At 48.0% G+C, this 27467-nt stretch overlaps 1 protein-coding gene across 4 annotated transcripts in view; it reads right to left on the bottom strand.

Moving 5' to 3' along the window:
• Positions 1–27467, bottom strand: part of LOC147658884 (serine/threonine-protein phosphatase 2A 55 kDa regulatory subunit B alpha isoform) — a 433385-nt gene that overhangs the window by 324119 nt on the left and 81799 nt on the right. The window contains exon 1 of one of the 4 annotated variants that reach the window (XM_086952058.1): positions 14989–15094. The exons of the other annotated variants lie outside the window; for them this stretch is intronic. Coding sequence (XP_086808184.1) covers positions 14989–15079 — 91 coding nt within the window. The 5' untranslated portion in view covers positions 15080–15094. Of the gene's footprint in view, positions 1–14988; positions 15095–27467 lie in introns of those variants that run through there. 4 annotated transcript variants of the gene reach the window in all.

The following is a 27467-nucleotide window of genomic DNA, read 5'->3' as shown; positions in this document are numbered from 1 at the left end:
GGGGTGGGTTAAGGGTTTTATCCCCATCTTCTCTTACACTTTTACCCTCACACAGGGTGTGGTTTATGGGTCAAAGTCCCATTACAGCATTTCACTATATGTGACCTCTCATGGGGGTTGTCCTTACACAGGCTATCATATTATGGGTCTCAGTCCCGTTTGCTGTTATTTTCTCGCATTTTTCTCTTCTACTATGTTACATTGTCGTTTTGAAAACGCAACGTTATTCTTATATTATTATATTGTCAATTTGAAAATGGGGGATGAGTTGTATTTGCCTCTCATCTTCTCGGTTTTCTCTCTTGTCCAGTTCTCCTCGTGATGTCACGTTCTTTTCAACCTTGGTATCTGGACTACATTGGATGTTAGTCTTCCTTGTCCTCAGCCTTTCCCTCAGTGTTGCTTCATTCTATTTCTTCCTGGTTTAGGAGGAGATCTGTCCTTTCCTTCTTTGTGTGTCTCTTTGTAAGGCTGATGTTCGGTCGTGTCGTGCCTTGTGTTTCCTTCCTTCCTTCTTGCCTTCCTGTTCAGCGGGTGTGTTTGGAGGTAGTCTTTGATGTGCATATGTCTTTCTGCTAACTTGTGGTTTCTTTCGCCTTATTGTCCTCTTCTCTTTTGTATTTCTTTCTTGGAGAGTATGGGTCATTTCTATTCGTGTACATCTACCTATTGCTTCCTCTGATTTCCTCCTGGTACAGGACTCCTGCTTCTGTTGTATAATAAAGGATTTTTCCTCCACCTTTCCCTTTGTTCGTCCTTATCTGTCCTGTTCTTCATACCTCTGTTACTCAGTTATTCCTTTATTAGGTTCTTATTGTTATTTCTCTTTCTGGTAGTGTACTATTGCTTCTGTTGTATAAGAAAGGGAGATATGTAGTATCCTGTCCATGTTCATGTTGTGCCATTTTAACCTCCCGCTCAGCCAGAGTGTTTGTGCTGTATGGAATGTTGGCTGCCTGTGAGTTCAAGTGACAGTTAAGAATGGGCTGAGCAGCAGGCAGGCTGCTACTAGTGGCGCTGCTTCACAGGATAATATCTTCATGTTACTATCGTCAATAAAACTTCATAACTTACATCCCGCCTGCGTGGACCTAGTTACTATAGAATCTCGGCCTCTCTCAGAATGGATAGAAGACTTGACTCCGACGGTTCAAAAGCCTTCACTATTAAATACCCGCCTAACCTCTCCAAAAACACAGCCAAAAAACACAAACATCGCTTATTCAAATCCAGACCTGAAACAATCTCAGATGTCTACTTCTGTGCCAACAAGGGTAATCTATCTAATGACTTCATCATCTACTCTAGAAAACGGGCATGTTGAAGGAACGTCTTCCGTTCCATGCTTTGTATATTGGGCAATAAGAAAACTCTGCATGGTCTCAAACTATCTGCTATGCACTCTACTTTCTTCAATGCAAATGCAACCATCACCCTTTACAACAATGGGATTATTCTAATTCAAGCCTCTAATGACAATTTAGCTATAATGGATAATATCTTCCTTACACTCAGGAAAGTTGTAACCTCTTCCCCTACTCATCCCCACCTAAACCATCCTACTACACAAGACATCACATTCACACACCCCCACCATGTCCGTAACGACTCCAATTTCACATAACCCTACTCAGCCCCCCCCCGACCCCCCACCCAAGTGATTGCGGTTCCATTCAGTCCCCTGACTCACTGGAACCCTCCCAGTCCACCCGATCATCTTTTCCAGTGGCTAGCGGGCTTACAGAGTTGCACACTTCCCAGATTCCTACGCGGTTACACTAGGATTCCTTAGTTGGGGTAACCCCTCACGTCCCGTCGCCCAGTGAACTTCCTTGCATAATTTTGCTTAATACTTTACCTGACCCTAGGCAATTGCCCTCTATTGACTCTACCCAATCAACCTTTCTTCACCCACCTCCTATTCGCCACTCACCTGTCCCTCCACCCTCCCACCATCAGGTTCCCCTCTCGACGTGAATAGGATCTTTGCAATTCATCACGGACTCAATCGCTCCCACACCAGTGACTCCTCTGACCATCCAGTTATCCCTTGAGGCCCCGCCTCTAGGCCGGAACTCTCCACACAACTCCTATCCTATAACCAGCACTCAGATCTGGCTGCAAGTCTGGACCATATCTCTCAACACCGGCGCCTCCTCTATGACGAACTTCATGAACTGAAAGACATCTCGACTGAGCATCTACCTCTACTCAGATCTTTCAATTCCCTAGGGAAAGTGTCCTTAGTCCCTACAGGCGCAGGCCCCGACCTCGACACACACACTCTTCTAACTTCACTCGGAAAACCCTACCCTTCCCAAATGCTCCCTCCCGCCCCAAAAGAATGAAGACCGATCTAACGACCAGTGATATCTATGATCTACTCCTCTCCTATTCCCACACATTAGACACCGACAAGACCCAGCTGGGTCATATTCAAGCCATTCACGCCAACCCGTTTAGGGAACCCTCAAACAACCTCAGAGTTATAAACCGTGACAACCTCAAAAAAGTGATCATTCTGACCCCTACCCCCGATGCACCTGTACAATTGAAATGTGCTCTTCTCAATTGAAGATTGCTAGTAAACATGCCTCCAATATCTTTGACCTCATCCTACACAATGATCTCGATATCCTCATCCTCGCCGAAATCTGGCTAAATTGCTCTTCCACAAGTATCCTTGGCCTCTTAGTTCCTCCTAGTAATGACAATTTGTCTTGACAGATCTATGAAACCAGGGGGAGGATTAGCGTGTATACATCAGAATACACTATCTGTTTCCCAATCAGATAACCTCACTTCAACCTCCAGCGAATACTTTTGCATTAACATCTCAAGCAACCACCTCCCTGTATGTAAACTACACACCTTCCATCACCTCCCTGGAGACAATCTTTCCTTTATTGAACATTTAATGGAAATCATCTCATCCAATAATGACACTTCAGTGTCCCAAATCTTCCTGGGAGATTTCAACCTTCATTGGTCCAACCCTAATGATCAAACGGTAAACTGCTTAACCCTTTCAATGCTGATGACGAGCTCAGCTCGTCATCACCCACGGGTGTCGTGTGCTGATGACGAGCTGAGCTCGTCATAGTGCCACTAAAATGGCATTTTCCAGCACACAGCGGGAAAACGCCTAGCAGCCAAGAGGTTAAAATCCTTCCTATTTGATCATGAGCTGACTCAATTCTGTGGCAGGCCAACTCAAAACAAGGGAGAAATTCTGGACCTTATCATAGCATAAGGAAACACCATCACATTGGATTCCATTAGCCCATGTGACTAGCCTGACCAATACAGCATCTTCTTCTTTGTCAATAGGGAGATGTCCTTGAGAAGAGTTCAACCTAGGAGAAAATGAAGCAACGGAAAAGGGACCTCAGGAATATCATATCAACACCCAAGATCTAGGAACACGCTGTAAGCATGCCTTGCCTTCCCAAGCAGATACGACAGACATTCAGGTACTCACCGATTTCTACAATTCCACCATCTCTAGTATCCTGGACTCCCTAGCTCTGCTACAACAAAAAATGCTTCAGCCAAAATCTCCAAACCTTGGTTCACCGACAACCTAAACTCGGAACACCGCAACTTAAGGTCAGCTGAAAGATCTTAGAGATCTAAACCCTCCATGGATCATTTAATCCACCTTAAATTGGTTAAGAGCTCCTACAATAAAAAAAAAATTAAAAATCAAGAAAGCAAAAGCCGGTTTTTCAGAACCCAGCTTAATCAAGCCAAAAACCGATCGAAGAAACTTTTTGAAATTGTAAAACAATAGGTCAAAGCACCCTACCGCCCTGACCCTGGTGACAACCTTCCATCATGTGACTATTTGGCTGCCTTTTTCATGGAAAAAACAAATATCAGTAGTGACCTGGATTCTTAAAGGGCTCTTCCATCCTACGGGTTTGCTTCTCCATTTACCAACCATGAGAGGCTCGGTCTGTTTAGACTTGGCACCAAGAACAATGCCACTTGGAATACATTTACTCCTTTCAGCAAAAGGGACATTTACAAACTTTCTCCTTATGATGAACCTATCTAACCACTTCAGCGACCCACTACCTCCGCCCATCTTCAAAGAAATCAAAGATGCTATGATCCCCCTTTGGACAAATATTGTCACTGCTTCACTGTGAGAAGGTTAAAGTTGGTCAGGTATCCCCATTCTAAAAAAACCTAATGCTGACATGTTTGATCTTAATAAGGTGCGCCCTATTTCCGACATCTCCACTCTGGCAAAACAACTAGAAAACTGTGTACTATCGCAACTTTGTGAACACATAAGTGGAGTGGTGTGGCTCACTGGTTAGAGGCGGCAGACCCGGAAGCAGAGAACGGCCTGGGACCAGGGTTCAATACCCGACGCGGCAGGATCGTGGACCAGGGTCTGCGGACTCGATAATTCTCGACTCTGTGCCTACTCTAACCAGGGATCACACTCGGCAACTCTGGGCATTAGCTTGCCTCATCTCTACAACGGCCCCCCACATTCGCCGGGGATGCCTGGCTTCACCTTGGAGATACCCAGTAGGGACCATCTCACAGGGATAGCCAGGACGGGTTCCCCAGCGGTCTACAGCGCCACGACGCCTCAGGGCAGCAGTGCGCTTTACAAGAACACATACATTACATGAGAGAATTTCCAACTTCTGGATAAACATCAGTCTGGATTTCGGAGAGGTTGCAGCACGGAATCTGCTCTCACTCACATTTTGGGTGACATTTTAAAAATGCTACACCAAAAAAAAAAACCTACCTACTGATCATCCTCGACCTTTCTTCTGTGTTTGACACGGTCAACCATGACAACCTCTTATCGATTCTAGAATACAGGATGGGCCTTTCAGGACCGGTATTGCAATGGTTTGCTTTCTTCCTCCACAACAGATCTCAAAGACTCGAGGTGAATCATTCCCTATCCTAGCCCGCTGTAATATCCATGTGGGTTCCACAAGGGTCTGCCTTATTATCCATCCTCTTCAATTTATTCTTGGAACCGTTAGCAAATGCACTAAATTCTGCAAACATTCTTTTTCATATGTATGCGGATGACACTCCACTCTATCTGAAAATCACCTCCCCTGATGACCTCACTTCACTCAACGATACCCTGACGTATACTCAAAACTGTCTGAGAATCCCCTCTTGCTCAACACCTCCAAAACGGAATTCCGTCTCATCGCGCCTCCTAATCACCCCCCAAGATCAACCTCTTTGAAACACCTCTCAGCCTTCAACTGCTCCCCCCCTCATTACTGAATCTGCTAAATCCCTAGGAATCACACTGGACATGCACTTGAATATGCAGAAACATATCAGCAATATAAACAAGAGCTCTAAACACAAGTTGAGTATACTCCGGAATCTCAAACCATTCCTTCGACAAGATAACTTCAAGCAGGCGGTTCAAGCGCTCGTACTGCCTAGGCTAGACTACAGAAGTGCAATACTCTGTGGCCTTCCCAAATATGCCTTGGCCCCACTAAGATCCTCCTTGAAGGCCGCAGCCAGATTGATTACTAGTACAAAAAAAACGCTCACATATCCCCAGTCCTAAAATCTCTAAACTGGTTCCTTACGAAGCAGGAATTCAGCTCAAGGTTGCCTGCTTGACTTACTAATCTCTCCATTTTAAGACCCCATTTTATTTGGCTCAAAAGCTTGAATTATCTGGAAGGGGTAGATCACCACAAAGAGCAAGTTAACTGCTTCTGAAACTACAGATTTTCCACAAAAAGAACGAGCCACAGAGACTTCTCAAGCTCTGCCCCGAAGATCTGGAGCTCTCTTCCACCGGAAGTCCGCCAGATATCTTCCACGGCTTCTTTCCCAACACCTCCATGCTTAATAGCAAAACAATCAATTACTGGGAGGCGGGCCTAGACTCCGCCCAGAACGAACAAGAAAGACATGCCCTCTGGCCCCCTCGAAGAATATGGTCTTCCCGGTGCTTGCCCAGACAAAATTCTGGCTGCTACACAAACTATACTGGACCCCGGCTCGCCTAGCGGCCATGGGCCTGAGGGAGCACGACCATTGCTGGAACTGACATAGAACAAGGTCCTAATTAAGCAGCAAGCAGCACTTACCAGGTGGAAGCTCCGGCCGTGAGGGAAACGGCGGCGGCGGGGCAGCGCAGCAGTGTTTCCAGCGCCGTGAGGGGAACGGCTGTAACCAACTACAATACCCAGGTGCCCCAGCAGCAGTACTCCGGCGACGCTACAGCTAGCACCCGGAGGCGCTACTTAACATCAGAGCGCCGAGTGCTCTGGGGGTCCTAATTAAGCAGCAAGCAGCACTTACCAGGTGGAAGCTCCGGCCGTGAGGGAAACGGCGGAGGCGGGGCAGCGCAGCAGTGTTTCCAGCGCCGTGAGGGGAACGGCTGTAACCAACTACAATACCCAGGTGCCCCAGCAGCAGTACACCGGCGCACCAGTGATGTTAAGTAGCGCCTCTGGGCACTGGCTGTAGCGTCAGAGCACCTCCCGCCCCGCGGGACGTGTGCGGGCGAAGCCCGGGACAAGGGTGGGGCCATCTGTGGCCATCAGGGGCCAGAGGAGGCCGGGTCGGGACACTACACTTGGCTGCAGATATGGGTAAGCGGAAAAATGGTAACTTTGGAGAAGGAGAGGGGACTAAGGCAAAAGTTGCCAGAAAGTCAGGATCAATTATTTCATATCTGACTTCGGCAGTGGGGGTATTGACTGATGAAATAGCAAATGCCGAGAAGGAACTTAGACTGGTAATGCCTGCCACCTCATGATACGCTACCCCAGATCTGACTGAGGATATATTACCATCTAGGATTCCCCTGGACCCTGTCATATTGATTAATAACCCCCCACAAGGTCTAAATAGTGTGGGAGGCAGCCCGGGGAAGCAAGTTATAGGGGAAGCAGGGCCTACTCAAGAAATCCCGGAAAATTCTGCAGGGCCACCCATGGGCACTATTGGGAAGCGAAGGAAATTGCCCAAGCCACTTAAAAAGTGGACACACGGGGCAGAACAGCAACCCCTAGACAGTATTGTTACTGATCGCCTGGAGTCACTGGTGGAAGAAATGTTTGAAACCCGACTGGAGCCTGCTCTCATTGGTCTATGTAAGATTACTGTGGACTCATTGAACTCTTGTGTTGCCAGTTTGTTGGAAAAATCTACTAAGATTGACAAGTTTATGGTCAGGCATAGGGATTGCTGTATGGGGGTCACGCAGGGTCAGGACCAGCACCTAAACCACAGGGCTAGGAGAAGACGTTCGATATCAAAGGATATCGTCGTAGTTGAAGGGTCATCCACTGTTGCACTTAAACTGGGGCAGGCAGGGGTATAAAAAACACATTACCTGTCTGTCAGCCCTTAAATTCTAACATTGCTAAGCCTAATGTGATTGAAAGTGTAGGAACCCCCCATCACAGGACTAACCCCAGTGTTAGTGTGGGTGGACAACAGGGGAAGGGCCGCACGTTATATCTCCCCCCGGACTCCGCACCATTGGTGGCGGTGCTGACAGGAGTTCCCCCCTTATCTAGTAACTCTGAGGAATCCACACGAGATCTTTTAGAGAGAGGACAAAAGGGTGGTGTGTCCAATTTAGTAGTGGTAACTCTGACATTGCCTTAAGGTTATCAAGGCTAGACGGGTCAGTTGGGTGAGGAAGCGGAAAAAGTGCATTGCGGGGGACTGCGTTGTGGTAAATTTTAACAGCCCAAACACCGCAGACAGGTTATTTTGGGATGCTTCTGACATCGGAGGAGGTGGGGGTATTAGGCCACTCCCTCTGGGATATTTCTACCCGCCGGTCCCCAGTATGCATTTACCCTTATCCCAACAGAATAACCAAATTCTTTGACCCAACCTAAGGACTGATGACTCTTTAAAGACTGTGGGTGGAGGGACTAGGGCCTGACAAGGGGCAGAGAACTTAGGAGAGATCCTCCCCAGCAACCCTGATAGAGCTACCACAAATTGGGTGACTGATCTAGCCATGTCAAACCATTTTTCTTACTTAACAAATATGGAGGATAATGATCGACTACCTGATAGATATATACAGCAAGGAGAGACCATTAAGGGTCAGAGGTGCCCATCCTCTTGTAAAATTTTAAGTTGGAATGTGGCCGGGATCAGAACTAAGTTGAATGATGTGTTGGTAGATCTTGTTAAACAATATGATATTATAGCCTTACAAGAGACTTGGGACACATCTAACAGGCTCTTTCTGGATAGTTATTCTAGTTTTGGAGTAAGTGCTACACCAGGCCTAGGAGGGAGATCGAAGGGTGGTCTCACTAGGTTTACCTCCTTAAACCTAATTGTTACGTACTCCATGGTAGATACTGGGTCCAAAAATTTACTAGTGCTTGAATGGGATATGCAGGATTTACACACTATTTTATTAATTCATTTTTACAACGCTATGGACAAGGAACAGTTGAACTTACACGTATGTGCCCTGGCGAGTTTTTTTAGAGGACTATAAATTAGCACATGACACTTTATTCGAGATAATCATGATGGGGGATTTTAATATTCATCCTTGTGGTTGGAAATGCGACCTGGAGGATAATCACGGAACTTCAGCCTCGCTGATCCCGCATTTCGAACATAATAGGCAGGGCGAAGCATTAGAGGATCTGCTAGCAAGCCTGAATTTGTTTGAAATGGCATCAAGGGGGGAAGAAGGGAGGGTCCCCACATTTAAGGGGAGAGACACAGACACCGTTATTGAGGTTATATTTGTCTCCTCGGAAGTAGCAAATAGGGCGAAGTGATCCAATCAGGGTTTAGCGATCATAACCCAGTAACTCTGGAATTTAACTGAGGAGAGGCTACCAACACAAGGGAAAAATTACCGAGTGAGATCGCACATTTGACCCTGAGAGATCAAGGGAGGAGACTCAAGTGGGATAAGGTGATTCCAGAAGCCTTTATGGGGGTTTGCTTCTGAAGGCTGAGGGCCAACTAGGGATCTGTTTGGATAGGTCAGCCCCTAGTAGTGAGATTGTGGGGGCCTATGTTGCCATCTGTTCCCAGATCGAAGCAGATCTGAGGGTAGATGACAAAAAGGGCCTAAAGAAGCCAGGAAGGTGGTTTGATGGCTGTTGCTCGAAAGCACATGGAGCCCTTCTACAGGCTCTGAAGCAAAAACCGAGAGACAGAGCACTAGTGGCTAACTTAAGGAAGGCTTGCAGAAAGGCAATCCTCAATAGGAAACCGGCTATTAAATCTGATGCCTGGAATGACCTTTTGTCGGCAGAAAGCCTAAAAGATAGCAGTAAATTTTGGGCAACCATTAATCACCCTTTCTTCTCAGGGGAAGAGATTGCTACGCTAGACTGTGTGATCCCGGAGGAAAAATGGTTATCACATTTTAAAGGGATTTATGACAGTGAGGGCAGTCCTACTCAAGAGACACCTTACGAACCCATACAGTCTGGACCCCCGCTTCTATTCCAAGAAGCGGACGTACTTAAAGCAATTTTAGAAATGTCCAAACACAAAGCCCCAGGCCATGTCCCAGCGTACTTTTATAGTACCCTACCAAAATTTTGGGCAAAAATTGTAACAATTGTTTTTAACGCGACTAGCGAAAATGGGTTTCGGGCATCGTGGGCAACCTCGGTTATAGGGCCAGTATTTAAAAAGGGCCGAAGGGATGACCCAGCTTGCTATAGACCAATCTCGCTGATTGACTCTGCAGTTAAGATCTTGGGCAGAGTCATTCTGAGTCAGATGAGGGATTGGTTAGAGGAAAGAGGGGTTCTCTCCAACTTGCAGTATGGGTTCAGAGAAAAGAGAAGTACCCTAGACCAATGTCAAAACCTACACATGCTGATACGCAAATATACTCAGCCTAAGGAAGGGCTGCTTTACTTAGGTTTTATGGACCTTTCCTCGGCCTTCGACCTGGTAAACAGGGCGAAGCTCTGGGCCATTTTATCAAGTATAGGGGTTGACCCTCCCCTGGTAAACTTTCTAGCTGCTCTCCATCAAGGGCTATCAGCATCAGTTAGGGTGACGAGAGAGGGCGGATGCACTAGTCACTTTAGTTCGAGGAGGGGGGTCAGACAGGGCTGCATCCTGAACTCCTCCTCTTCACTTTGTATATAAATGCCTTGGACAAAAACCTGGAGGGCGCCTCACTGGATGTTCCGCGTATAGGAGGGTCTGCAATACCGGTCCTCCTGTACGCGGACGATGCAGTGCTCTTGGCTAGGACGGGCCTTGGTCTCCAGAGGCTCTTGGATTCCTTTGGGACATTTATGGACTCCCTAGACCTCAAGGTTAACAACTTCAAGTCCCATGTTATGATCTGGGAAAACGTCCAAGGGGGCAAAAACGTAATTTTTTTTTGCGATAGTGCAGAAATCTCAAGGGTACCTGTATTCACGTACCTCGGAGTTTTATTCGATGAGAGAGGCACATCGGGACCACAGCAGAAGCAGAAGGCGAACGTTGTTGCTAGATCAACGGCCGCACTTATGGGTTTTGCCAAACGCTTGTGGGGGGAGGGGGGGGGGGGCCCATGGAGGCTCTTTTGAAAGTATATAGAGCAAAAAGATTGGCTATTGCCACGTATGGGGCCTCTTTATGGGGCTATATACCTCAGGAGAAGATTCAGATAGTCGGAAATACATTTCTACGAACCCTCTTAGCGGTCCCACAGTCTACCCCCACATTCTCAATTCATACTGAATTGGGTTTGGGACACGTGAGTGATCAGCTGATGGTCGCCCCGCTGGTTAGCTGGATTAATACTTGGTTGAATCAGGAGATCTCATTGAACCATTGGATACTGAGAGATTGCATGGGCCTAGAGAGGGTGGACAGGGTACCCTGGTTAGTGTACATAAAGGAAATGTTTTTTAAACTCGGGCGCCCAGAAATGTATGTATCACCATAGCTCATTAGGAAGGCAGATTTAACCTGAGTAAAGAAGAATGCCCTGGGCATTTTAGAATTTGAACGGGAAGAACGGGAAATGAGGAAACCTTGTGTCAGGGCCAATTATGCATTGTTAACATCTATGACACTAGAACCTTATTTGAAAATCGTCACAATCCCATTTTACCGACACATTTTAATTAAATTCAAGTTTGGTATGATTTATTTATTGTTAGGTCACTTCCCAGTCTGGGGTAGACCAGAAACCTCCCAACCATGTAGCTGCGACAACTTCTCTACTCAAGACACAATGCATTTCATTATGTTCTGTGAGCATTTCGCTGACCTCAGGAAAACTTATTTAAAACCGTTACTGAGGGAAGCTGGGTTTCTACAAGTTAGACCCGCTTTGACTTATCTGAAACTGTTAAACAATACTCTGGTAATGTTTGGGGTTGCAAGCTTTTTGGTAGCAGCTGTGCGGAACAACGCCAAGAGACTAGCCATTCGCATTAACCAAGACTGATTTATCATTTTGCCCAGTTTTAAATATTCCTGTGGGGGAGACTTTTTAAAGTGTTTTTATCAGATGATAAATTTGTACTGATGATAGTTTGTACATAAATTAATGATAATGAATTGTAATATTTCTGCTTTTATGATTTTTAATAATCGAATAAAGTGTTCTTGACTGACTGACATAGAACAAGGGAACCTGGCACACCTCATCTTCCAATTTTTTTTTGTAACTTTCGTGCAGTGGAACAAAGTTTTTTCCTTCATAAACAAAGCATTAGGTTGTACTCTTAAAGAGGAGTTCTCCTCACTCACCACCGCATTCATAACTTCTGATCTAGATTCGCACCATGACAGAAGCCTGCTCGACCTCTTACTAACAGCAGCAGCTAAAATAGTCCTCACCAACTGGAAGGACACCTCCAAGGTCACCTTCAAGGGGTGGCTGAATTGGGTAACGTTCTTGAGGGGAGCCGACATCACAAACCTACGCAACACACCATGGAAAAACCCTAACAGGGGATTGTGGACCTCCCTGGACAGGTTCCTAGACCCGTATATTCCAACGTGTAGGTGCAGATCAACACCAGCGACAGAACCCAGCACAGGCCAGTTATTCAGAGCAGGACACCCTCACTCCCCTTTTCCCCTAGAGCCCACTCTCCTCTCTCTCTTTCTCACCCCCCTCCTTACTTCCTCAGAGTAGTCCGTGTGGCAGGTGCCCGTCCAAGTCCATGATCCACTGTATCCAGCCCAACCCTTCGGACACCCCTAACACAAAACGCTGCAGTGTATATGTTCTATGCTATATGTCATATGTTATTTGTTTGACAATAGCGGTAACAGGGAGCTTAAGCCTTTGCAACCGAGGCTACCAACACTGAAGCCTAAATGGAACGCCAACCTGTATGGACAACCCAAAAGGTCTAAATGTTAACTGTTTCATATGTCTGTAAAAACCCAATAAAAATATTTTAAAAAAAGAAGCAAAAATAATCCTAATGAACAAGTTCTTGCCTTAATTGGCCAAGTCTCCACTCCTTACTCACTGTCCCCGGATTGTTTATTAGTTTGGCGTTCACCTTTTAATCCCAGCCTCGCCTGGTATGGCCTTTTAAGTAATGTATGTTTTTCTCCCAGTAAAGTATATGTATTACTCTTAATGTGATGTACTCGTTTACCCTCTTGGAACCTGCTCGTGTTTGCACTTATAAGTATCGTTGGTTCCGTCTCACTATTATTTCCTACCCATTCATATTGTGAAGCGCTCGGATACACGCCTGGGTCTGGTTAGCGCTGAACAAAACTTTATAAATAAATAAATGAATTGTGTATGTGGCAGTGCCATGTCAATCTCCACCAAATAGTGACTTAACCTCATCACTGCGGCGCGAATTTCGCCTCAGTGCTGAAGGTTCTAATCGCGGGCGTGTTCATGACAGCTCCCGGACGTCATCAGCACAAGCCCACTGTGACGCATGACTGCCGGGAGCTATCATCAGCATGGAATTGGTTAATGATTGGGATGCTGCAGACTTGTGCTGAATGCAGCAGGTCTGGGTGACCTTGGGCACTGCAGTTGCCAAACGTAGCATACCATTTTTGTGTGGGGCTACGTCCGCACCTCTGCTGAAGGGCTGGAAAAGGAACATGTATTGGTGCACGTTGGTTGAGAAAGTTTATGAAAGATGTGACTGCCCTAGACAATGAAGCAAATGGAATGCCTACAAAGGCAGCCCTTGTGTGGCCGCCCACTGCAATTTCTGCCAAAGCAATCATTTCCGGAGGGACTCGCCTGGCGACTGGGATGCAGTGGGTGATCTGGGATGCAGAAAGTGTAATCACCAATAGCATAGCTAACATTTTCTGCCTTGCACACATGCGCATGACTACAGGTAGTGTTTTTGTTTATTTTCAGATTGCTTGCTACAAGCTTAATAAAAAGTGTTTTTTTTTATAAAAGCTTTTTTTATAAAAGCCGGGGGTGGGGGGGGTTAAATAAAGCACGTGCAAAGAAGTTGCTAAGCATGGAAAGAGCCAGAAGGTTAACAGTTGTACTTGACTTGGGCCGAATGCCTGTTTGATTGCATGTAATCCGGCCAGTTTCTACCACCCAGTTTTCCAATTCCTGTAACAAGATAGTAGCAAGAAACTTTGAGTTGTATCTAATAACTCAATCATTCAATAGCTGTTTCGGACCAATTAAGGGCCTCTCTTGTAAATTGGATGTAGGATTGACCCGTGCCAAGATTCTAGTATGACATTTTCTTGGACACAGAAATTGTACAGGTTGAAAAATAGTTTGCTCAACAAACCTCGGTTGTGCTTGTAAATGTAGGTTGCCAAACCATGTGAACCCGGCGCCATATTTCCCCTCATTTTCTTTCTTTGAGCGTCAATTGTACATTTGGAAAAAGAAAGTTGGCGTATTGCTCTTTGTCTAAGTAGAGTTGCTTGATCTTCAGAGTGTTACAAGGAGCCAATATGAGTAAGCCATGCTTGATGCGAAACCTTATTGGTTGCAGAAAATGTGGGGCAATGCTCTGGCTAATTAATCACGGCCAACAAAATGTTCTTATTCTTTGATTTACAGACTTGTAAAATTTCGATCCAGTCTTGCTCCTTCCTTACACACTTTGCCTCCGAGATCGCTTAGTGAGAGTAACAATTAGTGTCCATTTCCAGGCTGGAAGGCGCTCCAAGTCACCCTTGGGCAAAAGAGCTTGCTCTTCTTGCAGCAAGATAGAAAGGTGCTCCTATAAAAGATGCTCCGATGTAGGTGGGAGGTGCGGTGATTCTAAAACTAATGGTAGGGCAAAGCCTGCCTGGGCTTTCTGCGGGACCCACCTGTTGGATATTCTTTTTTGCCACTTGGGTAGAATAGGTCTTATTCTGACTCCCTCACTGGCGTTTGTGTGCTAAAGTGGCTTGGAGGTGGATGCCAGAGAGGTTGGAGACTGGGAGGTTTGCTACATTTCATGGCCTCAGCTTTGCCTGCTTGATCCTTGCCCCTGAAAAGACTGGGTGCTTGCAGTGGGGCAGATGTGCTTGCAGTGGGCAGTACGTGAATTCTGTGCAGAAGCCATGAAAGGGGCTTAACTGATCAATAACGTCTTGCGAGTGTAGAAAGGTTTAGGGGACATGCCGCTGCCTGGTTTTCTTTACAGCATTCCATCACTGACAGCCTCTCCAGTATCTCCAAAAGGAAGCAATGAGATGCACACTTTAAAGGTTGGTGCCCTCTGCATGACGTGCTATTTGTCAAAGCTTGCTTTTAAAAACAACTCTAGGCAGATCGTCTACGCGACCACAACACTATACCACGCACTGAAATATAACGATGTCAGAATAACTGGCAAATGCTAGTTTATGAATTAAAATACAAACAGCTCCTCTCTGCATTCAACTTGATATGTCGGTGTTTAAACTGCGGAATAAAGGGTCAAGAGCCATCGGAAGGTTTCAGATTTCCATATCCTTATAACGGAAAATTAAAATATTTCGGAAAAATATCAAAGAAAAGCATTTGAAACTCTCGAACTCACCGTTAAGACAGTGTTTTTCCCATACCTTGATCAAAGAAAGAAGCCGTCATCAATGCACTGGTGCTGGACTGAGAGGATTTAATAGTCTGTGTAAACTGACAGGGGAAGCATTTCATCTTCCGCAGTGCACAGATTCGCGTTTGGATTTTCATCTGGGTGAACACCACGGCCGCCAGACACAAGGAAAAGAACTCCCTCTTTGAGCGAGAACTGGCAATCCCAGTGATAATCGGAGTCAGTGGGTTATTTCGGTGTTCGGGGGCGTCTGCTGCATCCACTGAAAGTGCCTCGCCTAGCCGTCCAGTGTCCGTGTGCATTAGCGTGTGCTGTACGTGCTGTTTCTGCTATGGGCTGTAGGCGGGGGCATGCAAACAACAAAAGCCAGCCGTGATTGTTGTCCAGCATTCCCCGTAAAGCCAAGCTCACAATCACAATACTGGCCACGAGGGTCCTACGGCGACAAGCGGCACCGAACCTCCCCCTCACCCACAAAGAAACCCCCACGCATTTTAGAACAGAGCTCTAAATCGGTCTCCATCAGTACGGCTCAGCCTTCTCCCAATACAAGGCAGCGTCACAAAAGATACGAGGGAAGGCGCTGCCCTTGGACAGCACAATTCTAGGTTTGGTCTCGTTAGTCAGCGAAACGTTTTGAAAGTGTGTATTGGAAAAAATAGTATAGTATTACAAAAACAGCACATAACGTTGCGAGAATAGCGGCCACACTATTTAGGGGCAAGACCGATCTTAAAAGCAACGTTTACTGGAGCTGCATAGATCATAAAAACCGAAAGGATGTTTACAGAGCTCGCTTTTTAGCAGCCACTGTGCAGATAAAAGTGAAGTAGAAAGCCCGTATGGTTACTGCTTGGCCGATAGATGCAAGCAGGAGGGCAGAAGCCCAATTCACAGTGGTAGGCTATACAACCACGCCAAGTAAACATGCAAAGCGAGGGACGTATTTCTGAAATAATTGGCGAAACCAGACAATTCCCGAATTGGAATATCCTAGCGTATTCTGGGACCGGTATAAGGTGCATTTTTTTACGGCAGCTCAGAAAACCATACAAACGAAACTGGGGCGACCCCTGCCCACCGAAATAGAGCGAAAGGACAACGCATTGACGACGGTAAGGAATATTCAGTTTTGTGGATTCCCCTACCCTATCATGCATACCACGTACGAAGCACACAAAACCCTGTCAATTTAAAGACTGACTGCCACATGTGAATGGCAAGTGTAGTTAGCTAACATCTGACATGAATAAAGTAGACAAAACATGCCTACCGCTGAAAGCAGATACTGATTGTTCAATGTAATACAACGATACATAACTGCAGGTAAACGAAAAATACATGGATTATTCTTTTTTTAAAGCAGCGGATCACTATTTTGCTAGAAAGAGGGCTTCCATCACAATAACATTTGCTAAGCCAAACGTTTTGGGTTTTTTGGGTTGTGAACACGGCGCTCTCAAAGCTTGACACGCCGAAATGTGCACCTGGGAGAGAAGCAGCTTCCATCTCATGGAGTACAAGTCTAATGAAGGCGGCGGCAACAAAAGCAACCTGCCCCCACACACAGAAACGTTACAGCACGGGCTAACAGAGCATGCTTGCACACATGCACAAACATACTCCACGAGTCGCCAGGTTGCAAGCTTTCCTGACAGTTATCAGTAACAGTACAACATTACTTCCATAAGGAAACTTGGGCAGCAGCAGTCGTCCAACCTCCACTACACACAGAATAGAAAAGGCGTGTTCTACAGCTAAGCAACCTTCCATTGCAAACATAACCAGTACATCACACAACAGTTTAAGCGTCCCTCATGCGCACAGTACTAAAAGTATCAGTACAAAATTCTCTTGCACATATGGCATAGGTGAAGGATAAGCGGTACAGGATACGCTAGTGCAACGATGATTACATGATGTGTTCCGAGCATACACTTTTCTCGGTCAGGTACTAGTAGGGATGCTACTCGGCAAATAGTAAGCATCAGTTACTGGCCTCTAGTTAAGGAACCCTTGCAGTAGAAAAGTGCTACACCTAACACGACGAACAAGGCCTGAAGTACAAGTGGGTAAATGAGGCAAGAACTGGCTGCTGCCCTGCTGTACTGCGCCTGGCCAGAATGCTCGTCTAGAGCTACAGCAAAAGAATTAGGGCCAAGAGGGTTTAAACAGTATAAAGAATCCCTTTTCATGCTGCAGACTGCATGATCACTTTATATTTCCTGGTGGGGTGGAGAGAGTAGAGGATACTGCAGATTACTGGCAGGAGAGAGAGCAACAAAAGCCCTGGATTGGAGCTGGTCAATGCTCTGCACATAGCTGCGGCACACACGTTGGCAGCAGTAAAGGTTCGAATCTCCCTGCCTCTGAAGGATGGATGGGGAGTGATCATGTAACTAACTTTGCTGCTGTTCAGATCATGGGTGAGAATGACAAGGCAGTCGTTTAAGTCTGGTGTAATCCAAGACATTTCACTTTTCAACACAAGCATTTGCAATGCAATCGGTCTCGCATTTGTGAAAGTAAGAGCTCTTGGCGTTGAAAAGAACCATGCTTTTTACTTTTGTTTTTTTATTTGCAGTGAAGTGATCATATCTGCATAGCGCTATTGCCATTCGTATGACCTCGCAGTGCTGGAGAACCAGAAAAAGGGAAATTAAGTTATTAGGGAGGGGTGACCAGAGTAATATGCTGCATAAAAAAGTAAAAACATGGAAAAACCAAACACTCTTAGGGAATGCAAGATTAAGTAACGCTTTTACACTTGTTATTCAGATATCAATGAGTGATTTTTGTGATTCATGGTGATTGTTTCATTAATTTTCAATCTACGGACGGCCATTCAACTCCCCAGCCAGCACGACCCGATAACGACGTTGGCGCCGAGGACTCAGGACGGGCAGCAGTAGCAGTAGAGTAGCCACTACTAGCCACCGCCGTGGCAACAGCACCAGCCACAAGACCAAGTCTTCAGGTTGGCCTCCCCCTTCGGGAACCTGGGGTTCGAACCAGGGGCAACCTTATGGATGGGAGATGGCGGGAAACAGAGATTGGAGAGACTACTTCATCAGAGTTTCCTGTGGCACCCGGCGGTAAGGTGGGGCTCTGACCTGGTATGCCCAAAGCACCCTACGAAGGCTTGGATCGCCAGCGGATTGCTTGTCTGACCAGGAGGCTGCAGTGGGGATATCATTTGGCCAGAAGAGGGACGTGGACGGTTGTTAACGGCGCAGCGGGACTGCGAGTCCCAGGTATCCCAGCGGCTGCTGAGACGCCGCACCTGGGACTCTTCCCGGCTGGCCGCGCCTCTCCCTTGTGTCCACAAAACCGCCCCTCGCGGCCCCCGCTCCGCTGGAGCCGCTCGAAGGCTTGGATCGCCAGCGGATTGCTTGTCTGACCAGGAGGCTGCAGTGGGGATATCATTTGGCCAGAAGAGGGACGTGGACGGTTGCTAACGTCGCAGCGGGACTGCGAGTCCCAGGTATCCCAGCGGCTGCTGAGACGGCGCACCTGGGACTCTTCCCGGCTGGCCACGCCTCCTAGCCCCAATCAACTACATCTTCATTCCCACACACGCGCATCGCGGGACGCGCGCGGGTGATCACCGGGCTAAGCCCGGGCAAAGGGCGGGCCGTTCTAGGCCGGTAGAGACCGGACCGGGCCACCCCTCTGACGCCGTGCTCCTTATAAAATACCTTTTTCTCCTCAAGCTTGCGGCCCCTGTGCATTCCAGTGCAACATGGCTACCAGGGTCTCCAGGAGCAAGGCTGCTCAACAGTGTTCTAGCACATTGAAAAAATTCTTCCCCAAGGCCAGTGCTCTGGCCAACAAAGGACAACCAGTGCTGGACATTCACCCCGAGGTGGGCTCAGAAAACTTGTCACTGGACTCCCCGGATTCTTCAATTGATGCCAGTACCCCACTACTTCTGGATGCCGCCCACCTGTCACTCATGGATAGTATCGACCAGACTATTGAGTCAGTCCTACAACAACTAAGGACCCCGTCAAACCTCCAGAGGGACAGAGACTCACTACGCCTCTCCGGGGTTGTAGATCCCTCCTCTTAATGCGGATTGCACGGAAACTGAGTCGCAGGATGTGGGCCAGACTATAGTTCTAACAGAACCCGCAAGTACCAGAGGGGATCAACCATCGAAAAGGAAAAGGTCAAGGAAGTTAAAAGGGGCAAAGAGGGCCAAAGTCGATTCAACCAAGCAAAACCTGGATGTTAGTACAAACATCTCGGCCTCGCCTGAGGTCATTTCCCCGGGAAATAGGTCGGAACACCCTGGCCCTCCACCAGCTACAGCCATACCGGTGTGTTCAGGGCCATTCATATTTGGTGGGGCACCTCCTAACAACACAGACTTGCTCATTAGTGCACTTACGGACATTTTTAAGAACTTGTTGAACCCTTTGTCTGTAAAACTGGACTCTATAGAGGCTAGACTGATGGCTTTAGAAAATACTCATAAAAGAAACAGTCTTGGTCCGGGTCCAAATGTACAAAGAGTCCCCCGGGAGACTGCTGGGAATAGACCTCCGACCCCAGTAACGACTACCCAGGTCCCAAACGTGGCACCAGTCCAGCCAGGGGACTTGCACAGCAACAATAGTGTTTCTGCCCCCCAAACGCACCCATCGTCATCCCAAACGTCAAGGCCCCCCGTTCCTGCTCCTAGAAGGTCTAAGCAACCTGCATCCTCCCAACAAACGAAAGAGGAGAGCTCTGCCAACGGTCACATTGGCCGCCCCATTAACCCTAACGCTAGGCGCAGGGTGGTCAATCTGCCCCCCGAGGCAGTGGCATACACGGCGATTATGGTGGGAGTGCCTGAGCTCACTGGTGATGCAAGGGAGCCGCAGGACTCGCTGCGTAATAAGGTAATTAGTTGGCTTAATATCAACAGGCCCCTCCCTCCGAACCTAAAAGGTGATGTTTTGATGGTCAGAAGGATTCCATGGATTGGTTTTACTCCTAAGAATAGGGCGGGGGACTGCATCATTGTCAGCTTCAAAAGCCCACAGGTTGCCCCATATATTTGTAATTGGCTTGTAAGGCCTGATAAGTCCACCATTGAATTAGTGCCTCTCTCACACTTCTATCCAAATGTTTGTAATCCTGAGGTGGGGAGGGAACAGGGTTGGACTAGAGTGGGCTTTGCTGTAGATGGCTCACGATACAGGCCCAAGCACAATGTATTTCCCGTTCCTGGTAATTTTATCCACCAGAATAGATTTTCCTGCCTTGCTCAGGTGGATTGACCACAAAAGGGGGATATTCAACAGTCTCCAGAAAAATCTGCTTTCGGGGTCCCAGGCAGGGGGGAAGTGAGAGTTGTTCCCGTAACTGATAATAGGGTGCAGGACCCCGCCAAAGAACGAAGGGCTACCCTTGGAAGTATCTCGGGTCAAGAAGAGTCACCACCCAATATCCCGACTGGTCTCAATTTGCAACCAGCGGAGGTGGCTGTATCGTCTATCACTCCGGCTATCACAAATGGCCCGCGAGACCCTGACCCCCCCACAGTTACCGCACTATTCCTCTCTGGTGGGCCAGGACCACCACCACAAGGTCCAGGGCAGAGAATTCTCTCCTGGAACGTGGCAGGGATCACAAATAAGGCAGGTACACCTGATTGGGATCTCCTGATAAGTGGTAGCGACATCTTCCTTTTCCAGGAGACATGGGCGAGGGAACCACAGACCAGAAGGGGGTTTGAGATTTTTGAAATTCCAGCAAAGTGGAACGGGAGGGGGAGGCCCTCGGGAGGCTTCGCGATCTGGGTAGCGAGTCACATTGGGTGTCAGGCGGAAAAGATGGACACATTTTCGCAGGACATCCAGTGTGTGCTGCTTACATGGCCTGGTAAAACATCATGGGCCATTGTCAATGTTTACTCGCGACCAGTTGCCGCGCCCAATGAATCCCCCACCTTAGATGAATTGTCTTCCTTCCTAGGTCAATTGTCAGGTGACCACAAGATAGTGATGGGAGGGGACTTTAATTGCCACTTCGAACCCCTAGAAGGACTAAAGGAGGGTGCTCTCACCGCTGAGGATTATTATTGGGGGGTCCCACCCTCGTCTTCACCTCACCCCAAAGCTTGGTCCCCGCTGGCAGTACAACTCACGTCCCTTACCTTGAACTTCGCATTGAGGGCATGCAATGGGCGTACCCCATCTGATACCCCCTCATTGTGTACTTTCAATAGAAAGGACCACGAGTCAAGGCTGGACTACATTCTAATAGATATCACTATGTGGCCCAAAGTTCTCGACTTCAGGGTGTTAATAAGGTCAGATAGTGACCATAATGCTCTCCAATTGGAGATCCAGTATCCACTTCCCCCAGCAGGGTCGCCCATTACTGCCTGCGGAGATGACCAGGGGGATATGCTTCTCTCCACAAATAGGCGCCGTGTTAAATGGGGAAAGCTGCTCAACACAGAAGATGCCATAAATAAGTTATATGGCCTAGCACTCCCCAGGTTCAAGGATGTGGATGCTCTCATAAATGAACCAAGACACCCGGACTATAATGAGAGATTAGCCAGCATTCACCAGGAACTAGTGAGGGACCTTGCAGAGGTCTTCCATCCGGTGGTACAATCACGAAGGAAAAAGACTCGTACCCCTACTTGGTACACCTCTTCCTGTAGGAAAATTAAATCCGAGCTAATTGCTACCATCAAGGAGGGCTCTGATAAGGGTAAGGTTGTAGACCTCAGGAGGGAGTACAAAGCAGCAATGGCCAATGCAAGGGCAGAGTGGGATTGGAATCACTGGCATGACCTGTCTGAAGCCCTAAAAGCTAAACACTCTAGGAAATTTTGGGCCCTGGTAAACAACGGGACGGGGGAACTCAAATCAGCAGGTGAACCTAACATCGCCCCCTCTGTCTGGGAGGCCCATTTTGGGGCACTTTACCAAGATACTATTCTATGGCCCGATGGAGTGGTGGTTGAGCCCCCCGTACCTCGGATATGGCCCTGGAATTTTCCCTAGGTGAGGTGGTGACTGCATTGGAGCGCCTAGCGCTGTGAAAGGCGCCGGGGCTGGACAAGCTACCGGGGGATCTCTTTAGATATCACCCTGACATTTGGGGTCCGTACCTCCTTATCCTTTTCAACGCCATCTTATAAGGCATGGCGGTCCCCTGCTCTTGGCTGGGGGCAGAGATTGTGCCGATATACAAGAAAGGGTCTCCTCTGCTCCCGGCCAATTACAGGCCAATTAGCCTGATAGATGTTCCCCAAAAGCTCTTTGCGCGCCTCATCTTAAACCATCTGTTAGATTGGGTGGAGGACAACGACATCATGAGCCCCCTGCAGGCTGGCTTTAGAAAAAAACACGTCGACCATGGATCAGATTTTCCGCCTCGTCCTCCTTTATTGGAAGACGGTGAGGTTAGAGGGGGGGAAGGCTGTACATGGTCTTCGTGGATTTGAGGTCAGCCTTTGACCTAGTCCCGCGCAGGAAACTCTGGGAGGTCATGGAAAAGTTAGGAGTACCCCCCCAGCTACTTAGTATTATAACTAGGCTGCATGAGAACAACTATGCGCAGGTCAGGTGCGGGAGGGAAGGCAACCTTTCGTCCAGGTTCCCTGTCCGTCGAGGGGTGAGGCAGGGCTGTGTCCTGGCACCGACCCTGTTCTGTCTCTTCATTAATAACGTTATATCACATCTAGATAACGTTAAGGACAATGACGCCCCATATTTCGCAGGCAGGAGGGTTCCGGCAATTATGTTTGCCGATGATACCCTCCTGCTTTCCAAATCCCCCATGGGGATCCAGAGGATCCTGAATGGATTTGGTCTCTTCTGTCGACAGCACGGGTTGGAGGTGAACACAGAAGACCAAGTTCATGATTTTTAATCCACTAAACAAAGCCAGACCCAATCCCACCCTGGGTACTGTTAGCCTCGAGAGGGTTTCTACCTTCATATATTTGGGGGTAACACTACAGGAAAACCTATCATGGGACCGTCAGATAGCTAGATCAAGGGTTAAACTGTCCCAGCTGTCGGGTGCAATTCTGAAGGTGGCAAATACTTCCACCTTCAAGCCCATAAGCCCGGCCCTTGAAACCTATAGGACTGAAGCCAAGGCAGCGGCCATGTATGGCAGTGAGCTATGGGGGTATAAAGCAGGTAAAGACTTGGCAAGAGTGGAAAACAGCTTTCTAAGGCGCCTATTAGGTCTTCCACAAGGCACGCCACTCCTGCCACTGAGATTAGACATGGGTCTTCCCCCTATTGCTGAGGAGCTTGTGTCAAAGCCAGTGAAGTTTTGGCACAGGCTTTGGTCCACAAACGAACTACATCACTACAGGCAGGACCTTATCCAGGTCATGAGCCTGAACCGCAATAGTAAAATCCCCTGGCTTGCTTTCGTAAAAAACGAACTGCTCACTATGAACTTGTCGGAGCTATGGGAGGATCCTGCTCGAGGTTGCCAAAGGATCTCACGCAAAGCCTTGACCCAAATCTACAAAGACAGAAGCCTTTCACTTATGATGAATGCTCAAAACAGCGGCACCCTTACTGCGCGATTCCTGGAATACAAAAATTCTTATGTATTTGAACCTTTCATGGATTTTATCTTTCCTATCCTGGCGAGGAAATTGTTTGTACAATGGAGGCTAGGTACACTCCTTACCAAAACTTTTACCTACAAATGGACCAAGGGGGGTGACAAAATGTGTCCATGTTGTAACATCCATGAGGAAGATTACCTCCACATCATGTTTGTATGCCCTGCCTATCACAGACCCAGAAAATATTGAATAGCGCCGCTCTGTAGAAACCTGGGGTTCAGGAAGTACACACAGGCATTCAGAGTAATGAAAACTAGCACTTTGGGTCACATTGTGTTCGCTATATCCAAATTTCTAATGGCAGTATGGATAATCAGAAAGAAAATAGCCCTCTGAACCATGGTACTGTCATGTCACCCCCTATTCCTCGCTGGATGAGAAGAGATTCTTACATAATGTATTTTTAAAAATTGTATTTTAAATGTATGTATTGTGTTTTGTACTGCATCTTTTATGGTCTATATGGCCGAAATAATGCATTTTTGGATTGGATTGGTTATTCAGATATCAATGAGTGATTTTTGCCTGAAAAGTTAAAGACATGATTACGGGGCTGCCTAGGCTCGACCTAAAAATAAATAAAATCCTCTCTTTTTGATAAGGCCTAGAGCTTACGGTTCTTCTACTGGTAAATAGGTCTCTTATGAAGCAGCTGTGCGCTGTATAAATACTATTTGATTGATTGGTTGATTGAAAGGTCGGATACTAACCTATCCAGTATGACTACGAGTGGATTAACGGGCAACCTTGAGCAGGCCATAGAAAGTCATCCAAGGGTACTCTTCCTTAGTGCTCAGCAACAACTAGAGGGAAGGAAAAAGGCGTTACATTTCCAACCCAGACATTGCTCCTCTCAGAGGAGGGGCTAAAAGCTGCAGGCTTGGGGGGTCCCTTTGAGCAGTAAGCAGGTAAAAGGATGAGCAAAGTAATAACAGTGGGCCCTGCATGCCATCTGAGACATCAAAACAAACCAAACGATCTGCAGGAACTGTAGCCCTTTAATCTCTGAAGACCTCCCGATAGGGTGTGCCCAATACTTGCCCATGGGGGTAAAGTCAAGCCAAAAATCCTGGATATTCAAATAAGACACACTTCTACACAGTGAATTTAAATATCACCAGGTTGTTATGAAAAGATGGGAGGTCTGCAGCCTTGTGCACCCAGACTGGACACCCCTGGTCTGCAGCACAGGAATCTGTGGAAGATATAGCGAAGAGAAGCTCCATCGTAAGGCAACGTCACACATAACACATGGGCTCCGAAGGGGCGTCCTGTGTGTTTACACAGACAGAGCCCTGGCGCTCATAGAGCACAATGATAGCGCTTCCTTCTTGTTGATGCATTTACCAGGCACACAGATAGACACACGAGGAAGAGGAAGGAATCTGCAGGCCTCAAGGTCGGTTTCACATCATTGGGAAGCTACTTTGCTAATAATTCCCACACTTTGCCCATTCCAGGATGCCACACATTCATATATATGTATTACCAAACACAGCCAACAGTAGTTGTAATTTTTGTAGTCGTCGTTGGCCGCAGTTTATTACTTTTTACATAACTACACATTGGTAAATGCCCCAGGACATCATTTACTGCTCATCATAAATCAGAGGATTGTAAATCATTGTTACAAGTAGTCATACATTTGTTATAAATCATTCTGATTGTCATAAATCTTCCGCCATAAATCATTTGTTGGTCATAAATCACTTGCTTGTCTTTGCTCATTTGCATATCAGAGTCGTACATCATCCGTGTGGGGGTAGCCTCTCCTCGGAAGTTAGGCCTCAACTCACTACCATGCTACTCTCTTTTGTGCCCTGCCGTCTGGTGGGGTCTGGGCTGGAAGCAGCATCTCCGTTTGCTACCCCCTTCTGTCGGGTCTACTCACCCTGCCGTAAGGTATCCCAAAGTGAGCTGCCCTACTTCTACACAACACCCGGTCGGTGTGCTTCCATAACCAAACCAATGTACCCTTCATTTCCGCCACACAGCCAGGGAGGCTCCAGTCTTCCTGCGGCTCCCGCACTGCAGTCAGTTATAATCTGTTGTCTTTCCTTAAGTGCAGCCTGCCCAAAACATAGTGCCCAACAGGTTGCTTCAGAATATGCGCATTCCTTCCTCCAATAGGTGGACCCCGTCACATCCGTACAGCTCCGGGCACCCCTGGGGAATGAGGCCATGTCCAACGCTCTTCAAGCCATTGGTCTTGCAGAATTTGTTTACAGTGCTATTCAGCTTCCTTTTTGAGTTTTCTACTGCCTTATGCACCTCCGCCCCACGCAACACCAGCCTGCTAATCAGTTCGGACCAAATGATGACAGTGCTCCCAAAGCACCGAGCTGCCCCAGTTAGGTCCGCCTGGATGGTGAGGAGTAGCTCTTTACTCCCCAGACGGGCTAAATCGTTCCCGCCCAGATGAATTACCAACACGTCGAGGTGCCAGGCTACGTCCTTCCGCAGATCCTCTAGTACCGCTGGCAGTTGTTCCCATCTCATCCTCGGGCTACCCCACCATCGGACGCAGGTGCCGACTGACCCGCCTCTCTGCCTGTGACCTCCCTGCTGCCACCACAACTTTATCCGGGAAACAAAGGCCACCACCCATTCAAGCCAGGGGCATCGCCGTCCTGCTGAGGCAATAATCATAATGTCAGGCGAATGTTAGGAGACTGCATATTCGTGTGCGTTGTCGTGTATGCTTACAACAGCTGCAGTCTCACGTAGCTCCTGTATGCCTTCGACCGCCATCTGCCGATGGCCTTGATCCCTGCCTCAGACATTCCATGTTGGGATGCTGTGGTTGCTGCACCGACCCTAAATCAATGTGAACCAAAGGACGCTGGCAGTAGGCCTGCCCTGTCCAGGGCTCTGCACATCACTGCTGAGAACAGGAATTTACTTGAGATTGCCATCCTTATGCTTGAAGAGGGGGCCCTCCCCTGCTGGCTGAGCTGCCATGTAGGTTAGTAGGCAGCATACTGGGCAATATTTGGGGTCCCTGATTCATTCCAGCCTTACCACTGCCCCTTTGCCAAACTAGTCAGCTTTTGACCTTCTCAGCTGCAGTTCCACCTCGGCCACCCTGGGCCTGATGTCGGCTACCTGCAGGCACAGTTCCGCAGGACCTGTCCTAGCCAGGGCCACTAACTCGCTGAGGCTAAATGCCCCAAAGAAAGCAGTTTCAAAGGTCGCTTTCAACAGGTTCAGCTCATATGCGTCTTTCGTCTGAATAGCCTGAGCCTGCCGAGATTGAGAACGAGGGAGGACTACGCGCCGTTGCTGCTGCTGGAAGCCGCCGTTGCTGCTGCTGGAAGCCGCCGCTGCTGCTGCTGGAAGCCACCGCTGCTGCTGGAAGCCACCGCTGCTGCTGGAAGCCACCGCTGCTGCTGGAAGCCACCGCTGATGCTGGAAGCCAACGCTGCTGCTGGAAGCCAACGCTGCTGCTGGAAGCCAACGCTGCTGCTGGAAGCCAACGCTGCTGCTGGAAGCCAACGCTGCTGCTGAAAGCCGCTGTGAGCCGCAGCCCCTCAAACACTCTGACATTGTAACTTGGGTGAGGAAACCCTTTGAGCCGAGCCTGGCCGAGCCCGGCCAAAACCCTGCAAAACTCTGCAAAAGTCTGCCGTGTGCGGCTACCGGGCACCAGGCAGACCGGATCGGAGCCCTGCCGCAGCACCTTTACCTCCACCGGTTACCAGTTGGCTGATGGCTGCCTGCTGACGGATCTGTTCGAGGTTTGAGGCCGGTGGTAGCTGGCAGCTGGAGATGCGTGCGGCTCCTCTGTGTATTGCAGTCAGGTTGGGAGGTAAGCCGCAGGGCACTTGTTATTGAGGGGCAGCGAAGTGTGGATGTGGCAGGGGGAAGGAGCCCTAAGGAGCCCC

This window comes from Lissotriton vulgaris, unplaced genomic scaffold, assembly GCF_964263255.1.
Source record: "Lissotriton vulgaris unplaced genomic scaffold, aLisVul1.2 SCAFFOLD_752, whole genome shotgun sequence".
In the NCBI taxonomy this organism is placed as follows: domain Eukaryota; kingdom Metazoa; phylum Chordata; class Amphibia; order Caudata; family Salamandridae; genus Lissotriton; species Lissotriton vulgaris.
The sequence above is the reverse complement of the archived record's forward strand: the minus strand, read 5'-3'. Positions and strand labels throughout refer to the sequence as shown.